We start from the raw sequence: 20,352 nt of genomic DNA, 5'->3' as shown, positions 1-20,352 counted from the left end.
TCACAAATACAATCATCTCTATTCTGAGTTGAGTTTTAGAGTAGCACCACTGTAGACACTTGAGGGATCCAGTGTCTTCATACTCATAATTTATTCACTGCTAAAGCTTTAAATGAACTTTCTTTGACATTTCAGACTTTGAGATTACTTTTATGAAATCCGTACAGCGCAGCTTTATGAGGGACAACTTTCCTTAAGTGCTAATCTCGACTGCAATCTTCTTCTTTTTGCTTTAAGGAAAAGAGCACATACTTAGGACTCGTGAGCATCCCCATCTCAAGCATCACTGGACGTCAGTTTGTGGAGCAGTGGTACCCGGTCATCCAGCCCAGCGTCCTCACCAAGGGAGCTGGTGTCGGGGGAGGGAAGATCATCAATGCATCCCTACGCCTCAAATCCCGCTTCCAGACCATGAACATCCTGCCCATGGAGCTGTACAAGGAGTTTGCAGAGTATGTCACCAATAACTACCGCACCCTGTGTGCTGTGCTGGAGCCCGTGCTGAGTGTGAAGAGCAAAGAGGAAGTGGCCTGTGCACTGGTGCATATACTGCAGAGCACAGGGAAAGCTAAGGTAGGAATACTGCCAGAAACGTGTCCTTTTTTGTTTCCGCTTCCAACATTGTGTATTAAAAGAGTAATTTCTTATTTTCCTATTTCTCCAGGACTTCCTGTCAGACATGGCGATGTGCGAGGTAGACAGATTCATCGACCGAGAACACCTTATCTTCAGAGAGAACACTCTGGCCACCAAAGCCATAGAAGAGTACCTCAAACTGATCGGACATAAGTACCTCAAGGATGCTATAGGTGAGCAGGAACAGTGGGGCACTTGACATTCAGTTTGTCACTGTATAGATTGAAGCAACTGTGCAACATTCACGCGAATGTAAAAAATTATTTCAAATTCAGGAGACGATGGAAAAATACAAAACTTTTAATTAAAGAAAAAAAAACATTAAAGAGGGGGTATTTTAAGACATCTATATAATGTTACAATGTTGGATGTTCAGACTAAACGTGGGTGAAGTTTCAAATCTGTAGGTAAAAGTATGTTGGAGTAATCCCCAGGCTTCTTAGCTCTGTCTGCAGGCTGCTGTGAACGCCTGGTTTCACACAGTTTTTTCTTCACGCTGCTTTGTGATGTCACAAAGTGCAGCCTCAGCAGACTTCAGAGAGCTGGCCAATCAGAAGAAAGTGGGCTTGTAGGGGCGTGGGTTTCTTAAAGGGACAGAGCTGACTGAGTCATTTCAAGCAGAGGTTGTATGAGGGCCTGCACAGAGCACCAGTGTGAGAAAAATTAGGAGTTTTTTTTACTGTAAATTATGCTAAGCTACTCCACAGGTATCACAGAGTGAAATATAAAGCTTGAAATAATAAATAAATAAATAACAATGATAGAGGAATTATCCATTTCACACCGAAGGTGCTGCTTATCTCCTTTACATCAAGTTATATATATTTGAAAACATCTAAACATATAATTTTAAATGTGAAATATAATTTTTGAATATAAAAAATAACATAATATATTATTTAATGTACCAATGTAGGTAATATTAGAACGTAGAATTATAAAAATCAAATATAAAAAATTATAATACATGAAAAAAAATATGTCAATAAATAAGCAGCAATAATCCATGACTTAAAATTAATTTCAGGTTGATTGGTGACACTTTTGGTCTACTGTCGCTTGTCTTATACTTCTTTGTCGTACTTGTTGGTAAGTTTACTGTCGCACTGTTTGATAGCCGTGGCAACTTGGAGAGTACAGGGAGAGACAGTCTGCTTAATACACAGGTGCTAATCCATTTAGAGCTCTGTAAACAAGTGATATGATTATAAGATCAATGCTAATTGCTAAGATGGCTGCAATATGCTGTCTTCTACCTGTGTTTGTTAAATCTCTGGCAGCTACATTTTTTATAAACTGAAGTCTATTTTTGGTAATCGTGTTAAAAGAGCTTGCAATAATGTAGACGAGAGACAATCAACGCTTAAATCAATTTCTCTGCATCAAAAAGAGCAAGATAAAGTCTGACTACAACAACACTTCTCCAGTGGAAAATTACTGTCTTACTGATGCGGCCAATATACTTACTATGATTTAAAGTGTTGCCTATGAAGACAGCCAAGCTTTAATGTTGGGCTGATTCAGCTTTGGTAGAAGTTCAATGGATCCTTTTCTCTCTAATATCTAATTGGTGCAAAGAAATAAAAAAGGGAAACTACAGTTGCTCAAATGTGTCCTCTAGTTACAGACGTTAGCTTGTTGGCTAATTAGCCTTCCTCTTGTTTTATTGTAGTTCAAACTGCTGCATGTCTTCGGCAACACTGAATTTGGTTTATTGAATTTGCTGCTGGTGTAAACATCTCTGAAAAACTGTCTTATATTTGATTCTGTTTTGTATTATTGGTTTTTGTTGTTTTCCATATTAACTACACTAAAAATTGATCTTATAGTCTCTACCATTTTCCTGTTACTAATGAAATGATACTTTCAGGGGAGTTCATAAGGGCCTTGTATGAGTCAGAGGAAAATTGCGAAGTGGATCCCATGAGAACACCTCCCTCTGTACTCCCAGACCACCAAGCCAATCTCCGAATGTGCTGTGAACTGGCACTCTGTAAGATCGTTAACTCCCATTGGTGAGTGGTTAGCTAAATAAGTCCTTTGTATTCTGAGTGTTTATCCCACTCTGCTGTTTTAAAAATGCACGAGACTTCAGGTTAACTCACAAGAAACTGTAAATGTCCACATCTATCTTCCCCTCTCAGTGTTTTTCCTCGAGAGCTAAAGGAAGTTTTTGCCTCCTGGAGAGTGCGCTGTGCTGAGAGAGGTCGAGAGGACATCGCCGACCGTCTCATCAGTGGTTCCCTCTTCCTACGCTTCCTGTGTCCCGCCATCATGTCTCCATCGCTCTTCAATCTCACCCAGGAGTATCCTGATGAGCAGACGTCACGCACGCTCACCCTCATCGCGAAGGTCGTCCAAAACCTGGCCAACTTCTCCAAGTCAGTTTTATTTTATTTTCCTTTCAGACTTGACAGTTTATATCCAGTCAGTAACCAGTACACTGCTTTCTGCTAGACGCACTTAAGTGCTCAGTCAAAACAATCCTTTTTTTCCCCAAACTAACATCCTAATTTTGCTTGAATTTAACTCTTTAAATTTTCAACAATCACATACAGTTTGACTGAAAAAATGGACTCAATAGTAAATGACAGTGTCATCTGCATAAAGGCAGAATTAGACATTTGGAACAATTGTAGACACGTACAGATCCGGAAAAAATGAAGAGACGACTGTAAAAATGTGTTTTTCTCAGGTTCTTATACTTATATTTATACGTTTGTTTTATTGTAAACAACATGTCTCCTACTTCAAAATCAAATATTCTCTTTGAGGTCTTTTATTTGCATAAAATGGCGACTGGTTAAGAAAACAAAAAGATGCTAAAAATATGTTTTTCAGACCTCAAATAATGCAAAGAAAACAAGTGAATGTTCATGTTTAAACAACAGAATACTAATGTTTTAACTCAGAAAGAGTTCAGAGATCAATATTTGGTGGAATAACCTGGTTTTTAATCACAGCTTTCATGCATCTTGGCATGCTCTCCACCAGTCTGTCACAGTGCTGTTGAGTGACGTTAGGCCACTCTTGGAGCAGCTTGGCTTTGTTCGATGGCTTGTGACCATCCATCTTCCTCTTGATCAAGTTCAGGAGGTTTGGGGTTCAGATCTGGATTGGGGCTGGCCATGACATGTAGAGAGAGATGCTGATTTAAGGAACATTTGGAGTGGTCTCTTAACTTTTTCCGGAGCTTTATATTGATGATAAACTTTAGTGGGCCAAGGATTGAACCCTGGGTTACACCTCCAGACAATTTTATATCTTTGTAACGTCCAGATTTACCCTTTCATTCTGACCTTCAAAATGTAGCATTTTTGTTCACAGTTTGAACCAAAATGACAAACTCCATGCATGAATTCCCATTATAATGAAGTCTTGACAGGGACTGAAAAATGTCCCTGATTTTTCTTCATATTGTTGTAGAAAAATCAAAATGCTTCATGTCTGACCTCAAATAACCAAAAGCTTGGTTTATTTATCTGATAACAGAATAGTAAGGGATGTTTTCAAGGTGCCATTTGCAATTTTATTTTAAAAAGTGTTTGGATTCACACCTTAATGTCTTGAATGTTTTGGTGTTGACAAGATGGCAGTGAAGGATATTTATGTTTAGGGAAAAGAACTTCAATTTAAGAGTGTTCAGAGATGGTGACAATAAATTGTTCTCTTTTATGTCTCCCACCTTCTTTCTCCTCACTCGCCCACCTTCCTCTCCCACCTGCAGGTTCGGCAATAAAGAGGAGTACATGTGTTTCATGAATGAGTTTTTAGAGATGGAGTGGGGCTCCATGCAGCAGTTCTTGTACGAGATCTCCAACCTTGACAGTGTCAGCAATGCAGGCGGCTTTGAGGGATACATTGACCTCGGCAGGGAGCTGTCCATACTGCACAGTCTCCTCTGGGAGGTCATGGCTCAGCTCAGCAAGGTGAACTCAAACTCAAAGCTTTCATGTACTCAAGCTCGCCAGGTGCGTCAAAGTGTACATGTGGCATTTTAATAAAACCCTTACATAAGAAAAATCAAAAATTGAAATGTCTCTGTTTCTGTTAATCACAGGATGCCATCATCAAACTGGGTCCTTTGCCTCGCCTCCTCAATGACATCAGTATGGCCTTGCGTAACCCTCATCTCCAGAGGCAGCCCAGCCATCAGACAGACAGGGTGCAGGAGCGACAGACAGACAGGCTGCTGTCACGGCCGAGCTTCAACAGGGGCATTTCATCTGAGTTCCAAAATCTCATGATGAGGGATCTAAATAGGTACGCGGGATTATAACAGCTCTTGTAAACAGCTGATGTCATCATCAGTGGTTTCTGCTTCAAACAACTTCACTGTCAAATTCAGAAATGTTTAATTTGTTTTCATGGAGTTGCATCATTTGAAATATTATGAAATTGGTTGTTGTGAATAATAATCTATGGTACAGTTGTGCAGGGAAAACGTTGCATTAGTTGCATTCTCACTGCCCTTCTCCAGCTCTATAGATATCACTCGCTTGCCTTCCCCTACGTCCACCGGAGGGGTCATGCCATCCCGCGCCCAGATGAGTTTTCAGGACCGTGACCATCCCCATCGAGCGTCCTCCAAAGACATGTTTTACGTCTCGCGCCCTCCCCTGGCCCGATCCAGCCCGGCCTACTGCACAAGCAGCTCGGACATCACGGAACCAGACCCTAAGGTGAGTCTTATCACACTGATTCGGGGGAATAATCATCCCATCCACTAGGTTTATCTTTCAATGGAGGTTAGTATGACGTGCATGTCAGTCATACTTTATAAAATCTGCCATCGTGTGATCGAGGCTGTAGTATATCATGACATCTGCTTTTTTTCCACTGATTCACCACGCAACTCATCCTAGCGGTATTTCCTGGGAAATACTTTGAGGCATTCCGATATCCAGGCCTCGCGGTAAAAACACCCGCACCACCCTCACCCATATCATCCGTGGCCACCTAACATACATAATAACAGGGGGCACACTAGCCTCTCATATCCCTTATAATCTAGGTGCTCAGTGTCAATAAAAGCGTATCTATGATGGACCTCCAGGATTCCCGAATGAACAGCGTGTCTAACCTGCAGTCGGTGGACATGCTCAACTCCTCCCAGGCCTCCATCGCCGGCATGGGCAGCTTCGGAGGGCTGAGCAGCGGAGGCGGTGGCGGCCTGGGGTCGGGCCTGAGCAGCCAGCTGCGGGCCGGTGGGAGGTTGTCAGCTGGCTCTGGCGGCTCCAGCATGTCCGGCGGCCTTCGGCTGAGCCAGCTGAGCCAGATGGGCACCACCACCGACTCGCTATCCCAGCAGCAGCAACAGCAGGCCGCCGCCATGCGCTACCCGCTTTCCTTCCAGAATCCCCTCTTTCATCTGGCGACCGCTGATGGGCCTCAACAACAGCTCCACCACCAGCACAGCCGAGCCCAGCCCCCAGCGCCGCTGCTCCTCGCTCCAGATCCTGAGCCGTCTCACCAGACCTACATGCCACAGTTCGCCCACGGGGGGTTCTCTCGCAGTGAGGACCTGTCCACCCTCAGGACCCGGGACGGTCACCTGGGCCAACCCAGCATCATCCACTCACACAGCTACAGTGACGACTACAGCAGGGCTGAATACGGACGCAGGCAGATGTCCATGCATGTGCAGGTACATGTATGTTCATTGTATTGTCATGACATCTTAAAGCCACTATGTCTGGATTTTTATCTTACTTTGAAGTTATTCTGACGGCTGAAGATTCAGTAGATGTGGCCGTCACATTGAGCCCAAAGTGACATCCTCAGAATGTTTGTTTTGGCTAACCAATGGTCCAAAACCAGAAGATATTCAATATACGACCATGAACTAAGACAAAAGCTGCAAACTGTAGCTATTTTTTCTTTATAACTGATTTTAAACTTTTTTCAGCTCTATTGAGTTTTTAGATAAACTGGACAATGCCCAAAATGATTGGTTCAGTCTGTACAAAGGTGTCAGCCCATTCATCACAGTTTAACCAGGCTGGATGTGCAAAGTGAGGTGTTTGCCATCTTGCTTTTTTAATGCCAATACTGGTAGTTTTGAATCTCAAGGAAAAGTTACCAAACAATCTTTAAAGCCAGTTGTTATAACTTGCTTTTTTTTTCTCTTTTTTTTGTCAAATATGATAGTAAACAGGATCTTTTCTGGCTTGTTGGTTAGACACAAAAAGCAACGTGAGGATGTAACTGTCGGCTTTAGGAAGCCGTGATCACCCTTTTTCAGATTCAGGCAGATTAATGAGGGGTGAAATGATTCGTACGTTGCTGCCCATATTCCTGACAGGAAACAGTCAAAATGATGTCCTTAACTTTAGAATAGCGTTTCCATTGTATGGGTAATAAATATCAATCCTCCTCACAGTGGCTTTAACCATTTTCTACCAATGTGTAATTTGTTACCAAATGGAAAATGGGTCATTTACTGTGCCTGTCATTTGACCACTGACCTGTAGCATCACTGATAAATATGGTTTGTATCCCTGCTTAGCTGTTTACTCACCTGTTAGAACTGAACTCATTGACTAAGCTGCTTTCAGACCAGCTAAAAACACCTTTCATTGTACTGAACAAGGCCGCCTCATTGACGATGCAGAGGGCTTTGGCAAAAAAAAGTTGAACCAGGCTCAACTTTTGCCAAAACCCAATATCATCCAGAAACTTGCTCTGCTGGCCGATCTGCTACAAGCAAACACACGTTTCATAGATTAATTTGAAAGTTGAATGCTGTTTAATGTTCACCTTGTGATCAGGGCAATGACAAATGATCTTCCTGCATCATATTTCACTGTCTCACTGGTACCTGATGCAGCACGGCCCCATTCCTTACAGCCGTTTGTGGTTTTAAAGACTGTTTTCAGACTTAGTTGAAAGTAGAATGATCTGCCCCGAAAACAAGGAAAGAAGATGCTTACTTCTGATTTACTTGTTTTCTCCTAAGGATAATTTCCAACAGCAACAAATGATGGGCATGACCTCCCAGACAGGAACTTCCCATTCCTCTCTGGCCGCCACGCCTCCCTCCACAGTCCAACCCGTGCGCCAGAGTTCTGTTGCCCCGCCTCCCTCCCAGCGAGTGAAGTCCCAGACCTCCCATCAGCTGTCGGTCAGCGCGGCCGCCGCACCCGCTGCTCCGGCTAAAACACGACCGCAGAGCGGGAACCTCCTCCAGTCACCTGAGTCGGCCTACGGCGGCAGGCAGCACGGGTCTCGGCAGCTGTCCGTCAAAGACAACACGGCCCCGGGCCTGCCCCACCAGCAGAGCTCCGTCAGGGAAAGCCAGAGTCCACAGGGAACCACCAGTCAGAGTACTCAACAATCACCACAGCAACAGTCCCAGCAACAGCAACAACACCTGCTCAAACCCACCATGAGCAAACAGGTAACAGACGCACACGAGGAGGTCTTTAGTTTAGATCTTTATTTGTCTAAAAATAAACAAATAAAAAACAGAAAGATGTCTTTAAAAAACCCTGAGGGCTGGAAAAAAACAACCTAACTTTGAAATTAAAAGCATTTTATTCTCTTTATTCTCTATTTTTCACTTCAGCTCTCGAGTTGTTTCTGTTGCCACAATGTGTATGTGTGTATGCCCAAGATGTCTGTCACTGTATACGGCTTTTAAATGTGTGTTGAGCTCACTGAGTAGCACACAGCACTAACACTGCAGGGAATAAGTGCTGCAGTCCCACCAGGGTCCAGCCATGCTCAAAATATATGAACTAATGCAACTTTGAGGCACTTTTTGCTTGTTATAAAACTTAATAACTCATGTTCTCATATTCAGTTGTGGCCTTTCTTCCCAGGGCTCCCAGACTCCATCCACCCTAAATCCCCCGACCCCAGCCAACGAGCGCACAGTGGCCTGGGTCTCCAACATGCCTCATCTGTCGGCCGACATTGAAAGTTCGCGGATCGACCGTGAGGAGTTTAAACTGAAGGAGTACTCAAAGAGCATGGATGAGTCACGCATGGACAGGGTGGGTATCACTTTTATGTTTCAGAATTGCCCTTTCAATGAAAAACCTCGGGAAGATTGAATCATGTCTGTCGTTGCTGAGCGGATAGCACTTATATCTGGTGTTCACACAGGAGTTCAAAGGTTACACAAAGTGTGGGAAACAACAGCCATCAGCCAAGTGTTTATAAATCTTTTTAAGTGTTTGTTTCATCTTCATCAGCCTTCATGCAACAGCCACTCCAGTTTGGAGTGTTTGGAGGTTATTTTCTACTCATCAGTGTCTTTTAAATTCATAAACTGAGAAATTATAGCATTCAAACACAAACCCTGATTAGCCCTTTGAAAACAGACAGTTACAGGGAGGTCAGTTTTTTTACATGACCCAGTTAAACCGTTTAAAGCATATCTTATAAAACCTACAGAACCTTCAGTTTTTACAGATTTGAGTAATATGAAGATAGAAATTGCATAAAAATCTGCAAAAATACCAACGTAGGTACTGTATTTTTCATTAACGAGGACACTTCTTTGAAATATGCGCGAAGAACAAATCAGCATATGTCAAAAACTAGACTTGTTTTGGAATGTTTGGTGTGTTTATTTTGCAAAATGTGATTAATTTCACGTCAAATTTTTGCCTTTTTTATTAATGACACAGTTTCAGCCCTTTAATCAATTTGATGTTTCATTGACTTAAAGTGCTAATCTCATAGATCTCAGTTTCGCTCTCTTTGGTGGCACCTGTGGTGATAAATGGTAATTGCAGGAGCACACTTCCCAGATATCCAGACAGTGCTGTATGTGTGACGTCCACAGTTGGCTCTGGTTGTAACTCTTGATTTTCCTCTCTGACGGTCGCTTTCCTTTTTAGACTGTTTGCCTTCATCTGTTTTGAAGTTGTATCTGTAGTCATCCGTCTTTTCTTTGTTTGTTCAGCCATAGTAGATTACTGTTTACTCGCAACACTTGCAGAGAGCGGAAAAGCAGCCGCTTAGCTCCGCCTACCCTCTCTGGCAGACCAACCACTGCTGGCTGATGGAAAACGCGGGCGCCGCTTGTGATTTTTCCGCCACAGACACCCAGTCTGTAATACTGCAAATGCAAAGGCTTTCATCAGTGGGCCATAGGCGCAATCACCATAGTGTTACCTCATTGGGCGATAATGACTTAACAGACATTTATTTACATGAAAACCTTTGAGATTTAAAAAACCTCCCAGCTTAGTTTGTACAGATTGTAGGGATATGAGGCATCTGAAGATACTCAAAGAAATTACATCACAACAAGCAAAGAAACCAATGTGCACTGGCGGACTCATTTCCACAGGTTAAACATCTCTAACTTTGCGTTCTCCCCGTGTTTCTGCTTCAGGTAAAGGAGTACGAGGAGGAGATCAACTCCCTGAAGGAGCGCCTGATGATGTCCCACAAAAAGCTGGAGGAGTACGAGCGCAGGCTCCTCACGCAGGAGCAGCAGACCAATAAGATCCTCCTACAGTACCAGAACCGACTCGATGACAGTGAGAGGAGGCTACGGCAACAGCAAGTGGAGAAAGACTCCCAAATTAAAGGAATAATTAGCAGGTAAATGGAGGCTGTTGTTGGGATGGAGGGCAAAAGACAGCTAAGACGTCATGTGGTCTTTTTTTAGGGCGGCCTTTGGCGGGCCACAGACTTTACTTCTGTTTATTGTGGCGTCTTTGCTGAATAGACTAAATTAGTTTTCTTCTAAAACGTGGAAAAGTGGCATATTCTCTCAGATAGGATGGTTTAAAATGCATTATCATACTTCAGCTGGGGAAGGGAAAATCGCTGGTTGACACAGTACAACTTTAGCACATCAGACTGAATGGTTAACTTCAAGCAGTGGTGTTTTTTCCTAAATCACGTATATTGCATATTGGAATAAGAATCTATTTACAGTGGTTGTTATCTAACAGAGAATATTGCAGGGTAGAAGGTTGTTGGAGTTTCATTAAGCACTTCAGCTGTGGGAGAAGGCAGGCAGCTGTACTGTATATTGGAAGCCAAAGCTGCAGACATGTAATGAGTGACAAATTAAATGAGATGCTATCATAACAAAGACACAGATCTATATCAGCGTTGATAAGCATGCAGGGCATGTTCCCATGACGGTTGGTTCTTTTAAACTGAGTAAATCTGGAGTCTTTGATTGTCCTCTGATCTCTTATGTAGCAAATCTGCTATTACAACCTCGCAGCGTGGTTTACTTGTTATTCAAGAGCTTCATATTCGGACAACTGCGGAGAACTCCAGCTGAGTCCTAATTTATTGAGTGCTTGTGTGAAATCGTAATGGTGCAGTTCTTGAGTGCAGTCTTTAGTTTTTATCGATCGACCACAAAATAAAGTAGTTAATGGGAAAAGAGTGCAATATTGATCATATCTCAGCTGTATTCTGGCACGAAAACCAAATGTTTGCTGTGGATTCCTCGAGCGTTTTTAAGTGTGACTGCACATTATCAATGCTGCACAGATTAAGCTTGATTTGAAAAGAAAGCTCTGTGAGGAAAATAGTCCAATGTTTTCTTGTTCACACCTTATGATAGTCTGTGGTCTGCAAGTGAAGGGTGGATATCTGTGACAGAGAATATTGCCACTTCTATCCACTCCAGGAAAGAAGACAAGGAATGAAGACAGAGACAGTCCTGCTCGCCTTTAATGGGGAAACATCTTTATCGCCCTAACCTTGTACATAAACCATCCTTAAAACCTCCTCCCAAGTCCTTGTGCTGTTGCACTTATCAGCCATTTTTATGAACACAGCTATTAACTGGATCGGGGGATCGTTTCAGACGATTCCGCATAGCTTAGTTTTCAATTGACTCTCCGATGAGATCGCATTGTAAAAAGCACAAGAGGATTGAACACTTGATAACTTCAGAAACATGTCTGCACTTTTTAAAGCAACACAGAGCAGTGTTTGGACCTTCAGGCACAGGACTATGGAAGACCATGGTTTAATATCAGCTCTTCCATTTTAAATCAAGGCGAACGTGTTCGCTGACGGACTGCTGATGTAACTTTCTACAGAGTGAACATGGCCACGATACCTCTCCCCCTTTTTTACATTCATGCGACGCTATGGTGTAACATATAGAGGGGGAGAGGAACAGACGATGATGAAGATGAAGCATACAGGCACAGAGGAAAAATGCCACATAATAAAGGAACTTTATCAGAGCACTTAAAGCCAAACGTATATTACTGCTCCCCTGGAGCATAAACTTACAGCAAATCTGCAGCACACATGAAGCAGTGAGCAGCAAACTGACATCTCTGAGCTTACACTCTTTACTTGTGTGACTTTTATCATCTGACCACACAAGTGTGAATTAAGTAGCAGATCTGGATGCTTCCAAGTCAATTTTACTCACAAATCACTGAGCCAGATCCTGTCACCAGATGCACTGCGAGACACGTTTTAATTTAATTTTAACGCATGTATGAGCAATGCTACGAGTGCAGAAACGATGGATGCCAAGAAACTTGGTCTCCAGCCATCGATCGGACTGATCGGACTCCAAAATCTTTGCAAAGTGTAGCCATAGCCTTATGTTATACTTCATCTTTAATTGACTTTTGAGTTAAATTTTCACATTCAGATACATGACGTTAATGCAAATGCAAAAGCTCAGGTTCTGCAAAAAGGAGCGCATGTGATCCTGAACTCATGGCTTCTTTGTAGGCTTGAAAAAATCTCTTTTATCTGCAGAACTGAAGCACTCAGCCGTGTGTTTCAAGTGTCAAAGATTTTTCTTTCAGAGAAGCCTTAATGCTCTGTGCATACACTTTTCTTTAAGCTCAGAGCAAATCCAATACCTGTCATCTTTTTTTGTTCTCAACTATCTACTTTAAACCAAAGCCAAATGTTGAGTTTAAGGTCACTGAAAACACTGAGTCCACTTTACCTGTAGCACTTGTATCTATATTTTCTTTAGGGTTTGATCCCATTAGTTGGCTACAGGCTCTCCATTTATTTTTGTCAATGCATTTAGGTAATTATAAATGTAAAATTATACAGATGAAATTATTATAAATATTTCCCCCAAGCTGCAAGAACAACAGATTTGTGCAGGAGAAAATAAAAACAGAATGGTATTTATTGTCATAGTTCTAATATATTTTTAACTATAATCCATAGCATATTAAAGTCTGTGATGCAAGAGCCATATCAATAATAATATATATAATATATATATATATAAATGAATTCTATTGAGAGTGAGAGTAAAACTATTTTAACCTTGCAATAGCTAACTTTTTAGCAGGAGAAGTGCAATAACATACAATACGTCTGCATGTGCCGTGTGTGCAGGTGCACATGCAGGATCCTGCTGACACATGTTGTATGCATCTTGTGTACATAAAGAAACAGTCACTTCCTGCCAAAAACTTCTACCAGGTGCCATGCATAGTATCTAAAGAGAGTAAATAAAGACCTGGAATAGTGTAAAGTGCAAATACCAGAGAGACAACATGACAACGAAGACGTGACTTTTTGACAACAATATATCCTGCAAAGTGTTTTTAAGTTCTCAGTTTGTTTTTGGCTTTTCTGTACGGTGATTGTGAATTTATCTGCTTTTTAAATGAAAGAGTGCAATGCATATTAATTATTTATTTATTTATTTATTAGAGCGCAAAAGATTTCCTTCCATCTGTATGATTTTGCTGTATATGCTTGGTATGACTTTTGACTTGCAGTCCGTCATTGGTAGTGCCCGGTGACATGGTGATCAGAATAGTTGTTTAAGGACGTTAGACAGTACTGTCATTTAACTTATGCAGTTACAGTATCATTTTAATATTGTTATAAAAAGGGCAACCACATGATTTTCTTTTTTCCTCTCCAGAGATATAGATAATATTCTGGTGTCAGTATATCCGCCTCTCTTTTGTAGCACGGAATATGTCGATAGGCTGTACAGGCAAAACTTCTGTTTAAATCTTGCAAATGATTCATAGTGGTGATGAGTTTTGGCTTGATGTGTGTGTGATCAATATTGGTCTGATTGACATGGCTTGTAGCAACAGCCAAGGGTTTACAGTCACTTTTACGCAGACCTGTGTCAAAAAGTTGCAAATAAGTCTTGGGGGCGGGGTCAGAGGGGTCAACACCAATCAGATGTTGAGAGGTAAGTTTTCAGTCAAAGAAACGAACTCTATGTTGCATCTTGTGGCACAAACTAAAGAGAGTATTTGCAGCTGCTGTTTGATGCAGGTCTGTTGTTTCTTTGCGTTGACTGACATCAACTTATCGTCCTATTTGACACCTTTATCTCTTGCCTTTTTTCTCTGTAGCAAAATATTCCGACATTGTGACCTCATGTTGGTAGATACACACATTGTTTTGACTACATGTACGACTTGACCTCAAAAGCACACTACTTGAAGTACAACTGGATTTGAACAAAGCTCAACATTTCTTTTATTTCTTTGTAACATATCACCCACATGAATCATTGTCTGCCTCTTGAAGTCATGTCGAAATCTTAATGCTGTATGCCCATGTTACATTCCATTGTTTTTTGGGACAGTGCTTATATTTCTGTCTGTGCTTTGCAGTATGATTGATTCTTTTCTTTTCCCTTTTCTCTTTTTGTAAAGAAAATAACCCGACACTGTACATTATTTATGGAATAAAACATCCAAACGCTTCTGTTTGAAACTTCACCTGTGGATTTTCGTTCTTTATTGTCCAACATGTGCCTCTATGTGTTTTGAATAAAGCAATATAAATGTGCTTAAATCATCTTAAACTGCACAATATGACTTAATTGGTGGGACATTTACTCTGCATTGAAACATGGTGGCGATTAACTGTTCCTGCAGATATTTGATAGGCTTAGTGGCCTCATGAACACACGAGTGAATCTTTCTGGTTATTTTAGCCGGACAAATTGACATACATTTGCAAAGTTACTCCTTTTTTGTGCTCTATAATAAAGGGATTAAAATTCTAACAAGCTTATTTCCAGTCGACACATTGCCAGGATGTTTATTCTGCTACATTTAAACGGATGGAAAGCAATCCAATGAAATCTATCCTGTGAGAGAGACTTCTGACTTCTATTTGGCATTCATCACCACCACAACAATAGTCACAGTTTAGCCAGTTGGCTTTGTGGAGCTGCGAGATAACCTTGTGTGAGAATTGTCCTTGAATGACCCTATCTGGAGTAAATCCCTGGCACTTGGATAATCGCGAGAGCTGGGAAACCTGCACTGTGCGATGGCTCATGAAAACTGCAGCAGTAAGCTCGCTCATATCTGCGAGCGCAGTCTTTGAAATGATTAGTCAAAGGATTTTCCAGCTGGGCCTCGGTCAGTCCATGTTACATAAGATGGGCAATTCCCTGGGGATGATTGGGATCTGTTACGGAACCTTTCACTTCACATAGCCCTGAGTAATTGTCCACAGAGGCCGTAATTGCGCTTTGAAAACACCTTAAATTGGGTAAAAATCCTTTGATGAATCCCAGGGGGGGCGAGGAGAAAAAGAAAGGCTCCACCGGTGAAAATTGGCCGTGCCTCAGAGAGCACGGCTGGGGTTACTGCTGCTCAACTTTTAAAAGATTGTGCTTCCTATCAGGTTTGAGACAGGTAACCAACATCTTATCACTGTGTTAAAGTTGAGTCAGATGTTGGAGATGCATCTGCTCACCTCTTTGTTGAGTATTATCTTGAATTCAATATAATCCTCCCTCTTTTTGTGTCACCCCCTCCCTTCCCCCCTTCTCTCCCTCTCTCTGCTTCCAAGACTCATGGCTGTGGAGGATGAGTTAAGGGTAGGACCCATGATTGAGCCAAAAACCAGGATTTTCGCTGATCAGGTCTGTGAGACTGCTTCTTCTCTCGTCGAGTCGACAGCCCGTGCTGTCCTCTTTCCCCCTTCTCTTCCTCTCTTTTTTTCCCCCCTCGCTACTGTTATTATTTTGTCTGCTGTGTGTATGTGGTCCCTCTGATTGTCTTGCCCTGTCCCTGACCTGTCCCCGTGTTTGGGTTTGACTGCCATCTGTCCGCCAACATACCTGGGAGCTTTGAAGATCAAAGAGTGTCGCTGTTTGCATTCCTCAGCTCACGCGCTCGAGATGTCTGACTCTAGCTGGGGTTGTGAGCATTTCTCTGCTCTGTGGTGATGATGATGTTGCCAGTTCCGTTGCTGTTTCTGTCAAATGTTGTTGTCGAGCATGTCGGGGTAGAAACCTGTTTCACACATGATGTAGAGGCAGACTTACACTCAGCTTATCGAACAGCTGAGCCCCAAACACTTCGTGATGGTGATGATAGTGCTGTTGTGTCTTCAGGCGCTTCTCTCTTTACTGCTTTTCATTCCATGCTCTCAACCCGCCCCCTTTCTTATCCTGTCATACTGAACTAGCCCACCTCCAGGCATGAGTCATGCTGTAACTACAGTGTGTGCGTGAGAACACACAAACGCACATATATGTAAAAGTATATATGCCTTTGTGTTTGAGAAACCATGCCAGGAAAGGAAGAGGTAATGACTCGGCTCACTCATGCAAAGAGACTTTGGCTTATAATAATAATAATGAGAACTTTATTTATATAGCACTTTTCCAAACAAGGTTACAAAGTGCTTTACAGAATACATAGAATAAAAACAATATTAAAACATATGTCCAGCTCTTTTAAATATAATATTATATATAATATATATTATAAAGCCTTTTCTTCAACATTAGGAGGTGGTCGGACTTTTCCTTTAGTAAAGGTAGCATTACCACATCATAGAATTACTGCAACAAGGAAAAGTCATGCATTTGCATCAAAAATACTGATGCAAAATAACCAGTCAAATTACAATATATACATATTTTTTGGATAATGATTCTTGACGTCGCTTTAATGTTGCATCTCTTAAAGGACAATGTTTGAAATACTCCCTACAATCAATAATCTCTTATCCTAACCTATAATAATCCACCATATTTATTATGTTGATTCTATTTTAAGTCTAGGTAAGCGTACAATATTTTCTTCTTTATTGTATTATAGTAAAAGTATAAAGTAGCAGAAAATGTAAATACTCACTTGTTCTTAAGTCAATATACATTATTACTTTCCATCATTGGTCTCCAGTGTTGCCAGATTTGTGTGACACCAATAAGCATAATTGTCATAAAAGTAACTCCTTTTTTTCTTTGGGATGTTGTACAGAAATTAATGTCCATCAGATATCTACAACTATTGATATTTATAGCTGAATTTATCTACCCATCTAAAGGTTATTTTCATTTTTGGTTATGGTTATGAGAGGCCAATTAATTGGAATTAAAGCTTAACTTGCATCCGCCCCAATCTGGCAACCCTGATTATCAACTGTTTTCTGCATTAGTCTGAAGGCATGGACTGTAGGGCATTAAAGTTTAGCGACAGCTAAAGCTTCATGATAAGAAAGAAGCCATACATTGTCAGCCGCTCCATGGACCCACTCAGATAAATCAAATGCGTTCAATGTTTTCTATTTCCGTGAGTTCATTAGACACATTTTAATGCTAATGCTAGCCTTCAAAGAGCTCATCTCTGTGCCAAAGAGTTCAAACGGTAGTCCTACTTGATATCTTCCTTCTTTTATTTGGTCCCATTTGTGAATAATTGTCGATAAATTAATTGCATGAAAAATCAAAGAAACCCCTCTCGGTGGATTTCTCATTAGCCATCAAAAGGGAACGAAAAAAATAATGAAACATGCCGAGCGGGAAGAGCTGACAGAAGCTTCATAGCATAATGTGACGTTTATATGTTCTGAGAAACCCCACAAGGCTACGCATTTATATAAATATATAAATATATGTAGCATTAAAAATAAGAGCACTCCTCAGTATTGCAGACACAAGGCTTCTGTCTATGTTTCCAGTGTAGCCTGTGATCTAGGGCTGCATCTAATATTTGGTTTCATAATAAATTCATCTTTCCACATTTTTTTTTAGATCAATCAATTAATTGTTTAGTCCAGTTAGCTTTAAAAAAAAAAAAAAAAAATGTAATCATAGAGTCACACAAAGGAGATGATGTCATCAAATGTTAAACTTTAATGAACGATTTAAGGATAAGCTTATCACAAATTTGAGGTTGATCACATTGATCAGAATAACATTAAATGTTAAAATTTACTGCTCCCTGACTAATCAGAAATTATTTTAAGCATAAACAACATCATTGATAACTAAGCTACTGTTAGACAACAGCTAACTCAGCATTCAACCACCTCTTAGCTAACATTACTACTTGATAATGTTACACAGTAAGGATAGGTGTTAATTCCTAGCTAACAGTAATGTTCGCTAGCTAACAGTTACAGTAATAGTTAGCTAGGAGAGGATGGAATGCTATTGTTGGCTGTTTGATAATGTTACACAGTACAAAGAGTAGGTGTTAACTCCTAGCTAACTGTCATTTTAGCTGGCAAACAGTTACAGTGATAGTTAGCTAGAAGGGGATGGAATGCTAATGTTAGCTGTTGTGACTTAACTGTGAGTCCCTAATGAGTTATCCAGTATGCTGTTTTAACTCAAAATATGGCCCACTGCCTCTCAGGATTTGGAGGGACATTGGCTAGCTAGCTAACGATTGTTTTATCTAGCAAACAGTAATATTAGCTTGCTAAAAAATAGCTACTGGTAGCCTCCTAGCGAGGACTAATATAATTAGTAACAGTGATGTTATCTAGGAGAGAGTTGAATGCTAGCGTTAGCCATAGTGCCTTAACTGTCTGTAATATATTGTTTTAAAGTAAAATATTGCCCAATGTCTCTCTGGATTTTTACTCTTCGTTTTACATTTGCTGATCAATCGGGAAGTTGTAAAATGTCAAATTCCCTATTTTTATACAATTTTCAAACCCGAAACACAGCATTTTACACACATTATTACAGCATCTGAGCTTCCCATCCTGATCATGAAGTCAGAGGGAAATGGCTGCTGTGTGGATATGTTTAAGTAATCAATTATCAAAAATACCTGCAGAGTAATTTTTCCTCAGTTGACTATTTCACTAATCATCGCAGCTCTTGACCCATTAGCATTTTCCCGACTGCAAAATATTCTATTTTCTTTAAGCCCAGTTGGTACCAGATGGATGAAGTTTGCCGCGTAGGTCGATAAACGTGTAGTAAGTGTCATAAAGTGTAGGCAATTCCAAAAAAAGATGTGTGATCTGATTTAGTGCAGATTTATAACAAAAATAAATACATAAACAAACAAATTATAAAGAAATTCAGCACTTTTAGAAACCAAATGAATCAGGGTGAGTCTTCTTCATTGTCAGCAAAAAAGGTGTTGTAGCATTTTTCTGAGCCTACAGGCAGATTCAGTATTACTGCTTTATAAAGATGTCAATACTTTTGCATTACTTAACGCAATTTTATAATAACCTGTATTTTAATGTATAAGCAGCGCGATGAAACTGAAAATAAGATATCGGTAATTATAGTGAAAAGGTAGCTAATATTATGTCACATTAGATCTGTGTTATATTCAAAATAATCATCATGCTGCAAAAATAATATAAACAAAATTACTATGATTTAATGGCTAATTTGTCCGATTACATCTCTTCATTTTGTTAAGCTTGCAGTTGCTATGAGGGATATAATTTGTTCCTTTGATTTATAAACAAATAATGCTTTGTATTTAGGCAGCATCCTCTAAAAATAATACCTGATTAAGTTAGTCGCACATGTATGATTGAATTAAACAGAATTATCATAATTACTGATTCTAAACATTATTTATTCTGTTAACAAGAAAAGCAATCACTTCAAAGCTGAGGCTTGTTCATTAATCTAAGTGTAAATGAAAAAATAAAGTTATTAGAGCCCATTAAATGATTTATTTAAGGCTGTAAAGAACCATTAAGAGGAGCGTAGACGGCTTACGCAGCATTTTCTTTTTCCTTTTTTTGCTGTGTGTGTTTTTTCGCTCTTCCCCAGCAGCAACATATGGCTTTATATCCACCCGTGACAATTCAAGCTCCCAAACTGCCTTGACAGAAGTGTTTATTGGATTACAGAAGAGCACACAGCGAGCAGCAACCTGCTTAACATTCAAACTGTGCTGGAGGTTATTTTCTATGGAGGGGGAATGTGCTTCTTAATTTTAGCACATCAAACCATAGAAAGTGAAATCACCTCTCATAAGTTTTAAGGTTTTATCAAAGGATTGGCCATGCCTCGTGTGCTTCAGGGTTGTACATTTATTTTTCATTAACTAAAAACTACTGTACCCTTTATTTGCAATATTCAAGGTGCTTAATTAGGGCACCCCTCTCTTTCTAATGTCAAAGCAAAGACAGACGAAGGAATGTTTCCGGGTTTCCGGGAAAGCTCTTTTGGGATCAAAAGTTGACTAAAAGGTCACCTTAGTGCATGACTCATAGTAATTTAAGTATTGAAACAGCAGTTTATAATAGAAAATTGGATAACCAAAATCTTCACCTAGAATATCTGTACTAAATGTCTCTAGAATCAGTCAGATTAAGTCTGAACCAGCTGAAATATTAGCAGAAAAACTACAGCTACTCCTATCATGTTCAATTGGATTATATTTTACATGTGTTAGTGTTGCAGCCATATACAAAGGAAAAAATGAGGCTCCTTTAAGGCTGAAATGCTCCTTTAATCTCCATGCAGCTCATGGTGCTTGTCGCAAAAATAGACTTTGCTTTGCAGGTCAGTTTTGTATAATAGCTTCA

The 20,352-nt window shown here is 40.4% G+C and overlaps 1 protein-coding gene across 11 annotated transcripts in view; it reads left to right on the top strand.

The window, feature by feature from the left end:
- The window catches only part of syngap1b (synaptic Ras GTPase activating protein 1b), a 188,236-nt gene that overhangs the window by 155,178 nt on the left and 12,706 nt on the right, over positions 1-20,352 (top strand). For 6 of the 11 annotated variants that reach the window (XM_069656051.1, XM_069656043.1, XM_069656054.1 and 3 more), the window contains 12 exons: positions 238-573; positions 665-809; positions 2,507-2,651; positions 2,781-3,017; positions 4,364-4,607; positions 4,697-4,899; positions 5,117-5,318; positions 5,693-6,283; positions 7,595-8,035; positions 8,460-8,633; positions 9,986-10,197; positions 15,397-15,469. In XM_069656051.1, coding sequence (XP_069512152.1) covers positions 238-573; positions 665-809; positions 2,507-2,651; positions 2,781-3,017; positions 4,364-4,607; positions 4,697-4,899; positions 5,117-5,318; positions 5,693-6,283; positions 7,595-8,035; positions 8,460-8,633; positions 9,986-10,197; positions 15,397-15,469 — 3,003 coding nt within the window. The remainder of the gene's footprint in view (positions 1-237; positions 574-664; positions 810-2,506; positions 2,652-2,780; positions 3,018-4,363; positions 4,608-4,696; positions 4,900-5,116; positions 5,319-5,692; positions 6,284-7,594; positions 8,036-8,459; positions 8,634-9,985; positions 10,198-15,396; positions 15,470-20,352) is intronic. The other 5 variants (XM_069656052.1, XM_069656044.1, XM_069656050.1 and 2 more) reach the window with 4 other exon arrangements.

This window comes from Semicossyphus pulcher, unplaced genomic scaffold, assembly GCF_022749685.1.
Source record: "Semicossyphus pulcher isolate SPU_LCO1_2020_fin unplaced genomic scaffold, fSemPul1.0.p SCAF_9, whole genome shotgun sequence".
Taxonomy (NCBI): domain Eukaryota; kingdom Metazoa; phylum Chordata; class Actinopteri; order Labriformes; family Labridae; genus Semicossyphus; species Semicossyphus pulcher.
The sequence above is the reverse complement of the archived record's forward strand: the minus strand, read 5'-3'. Positions and strand labels throughout refer to the sequence as shown.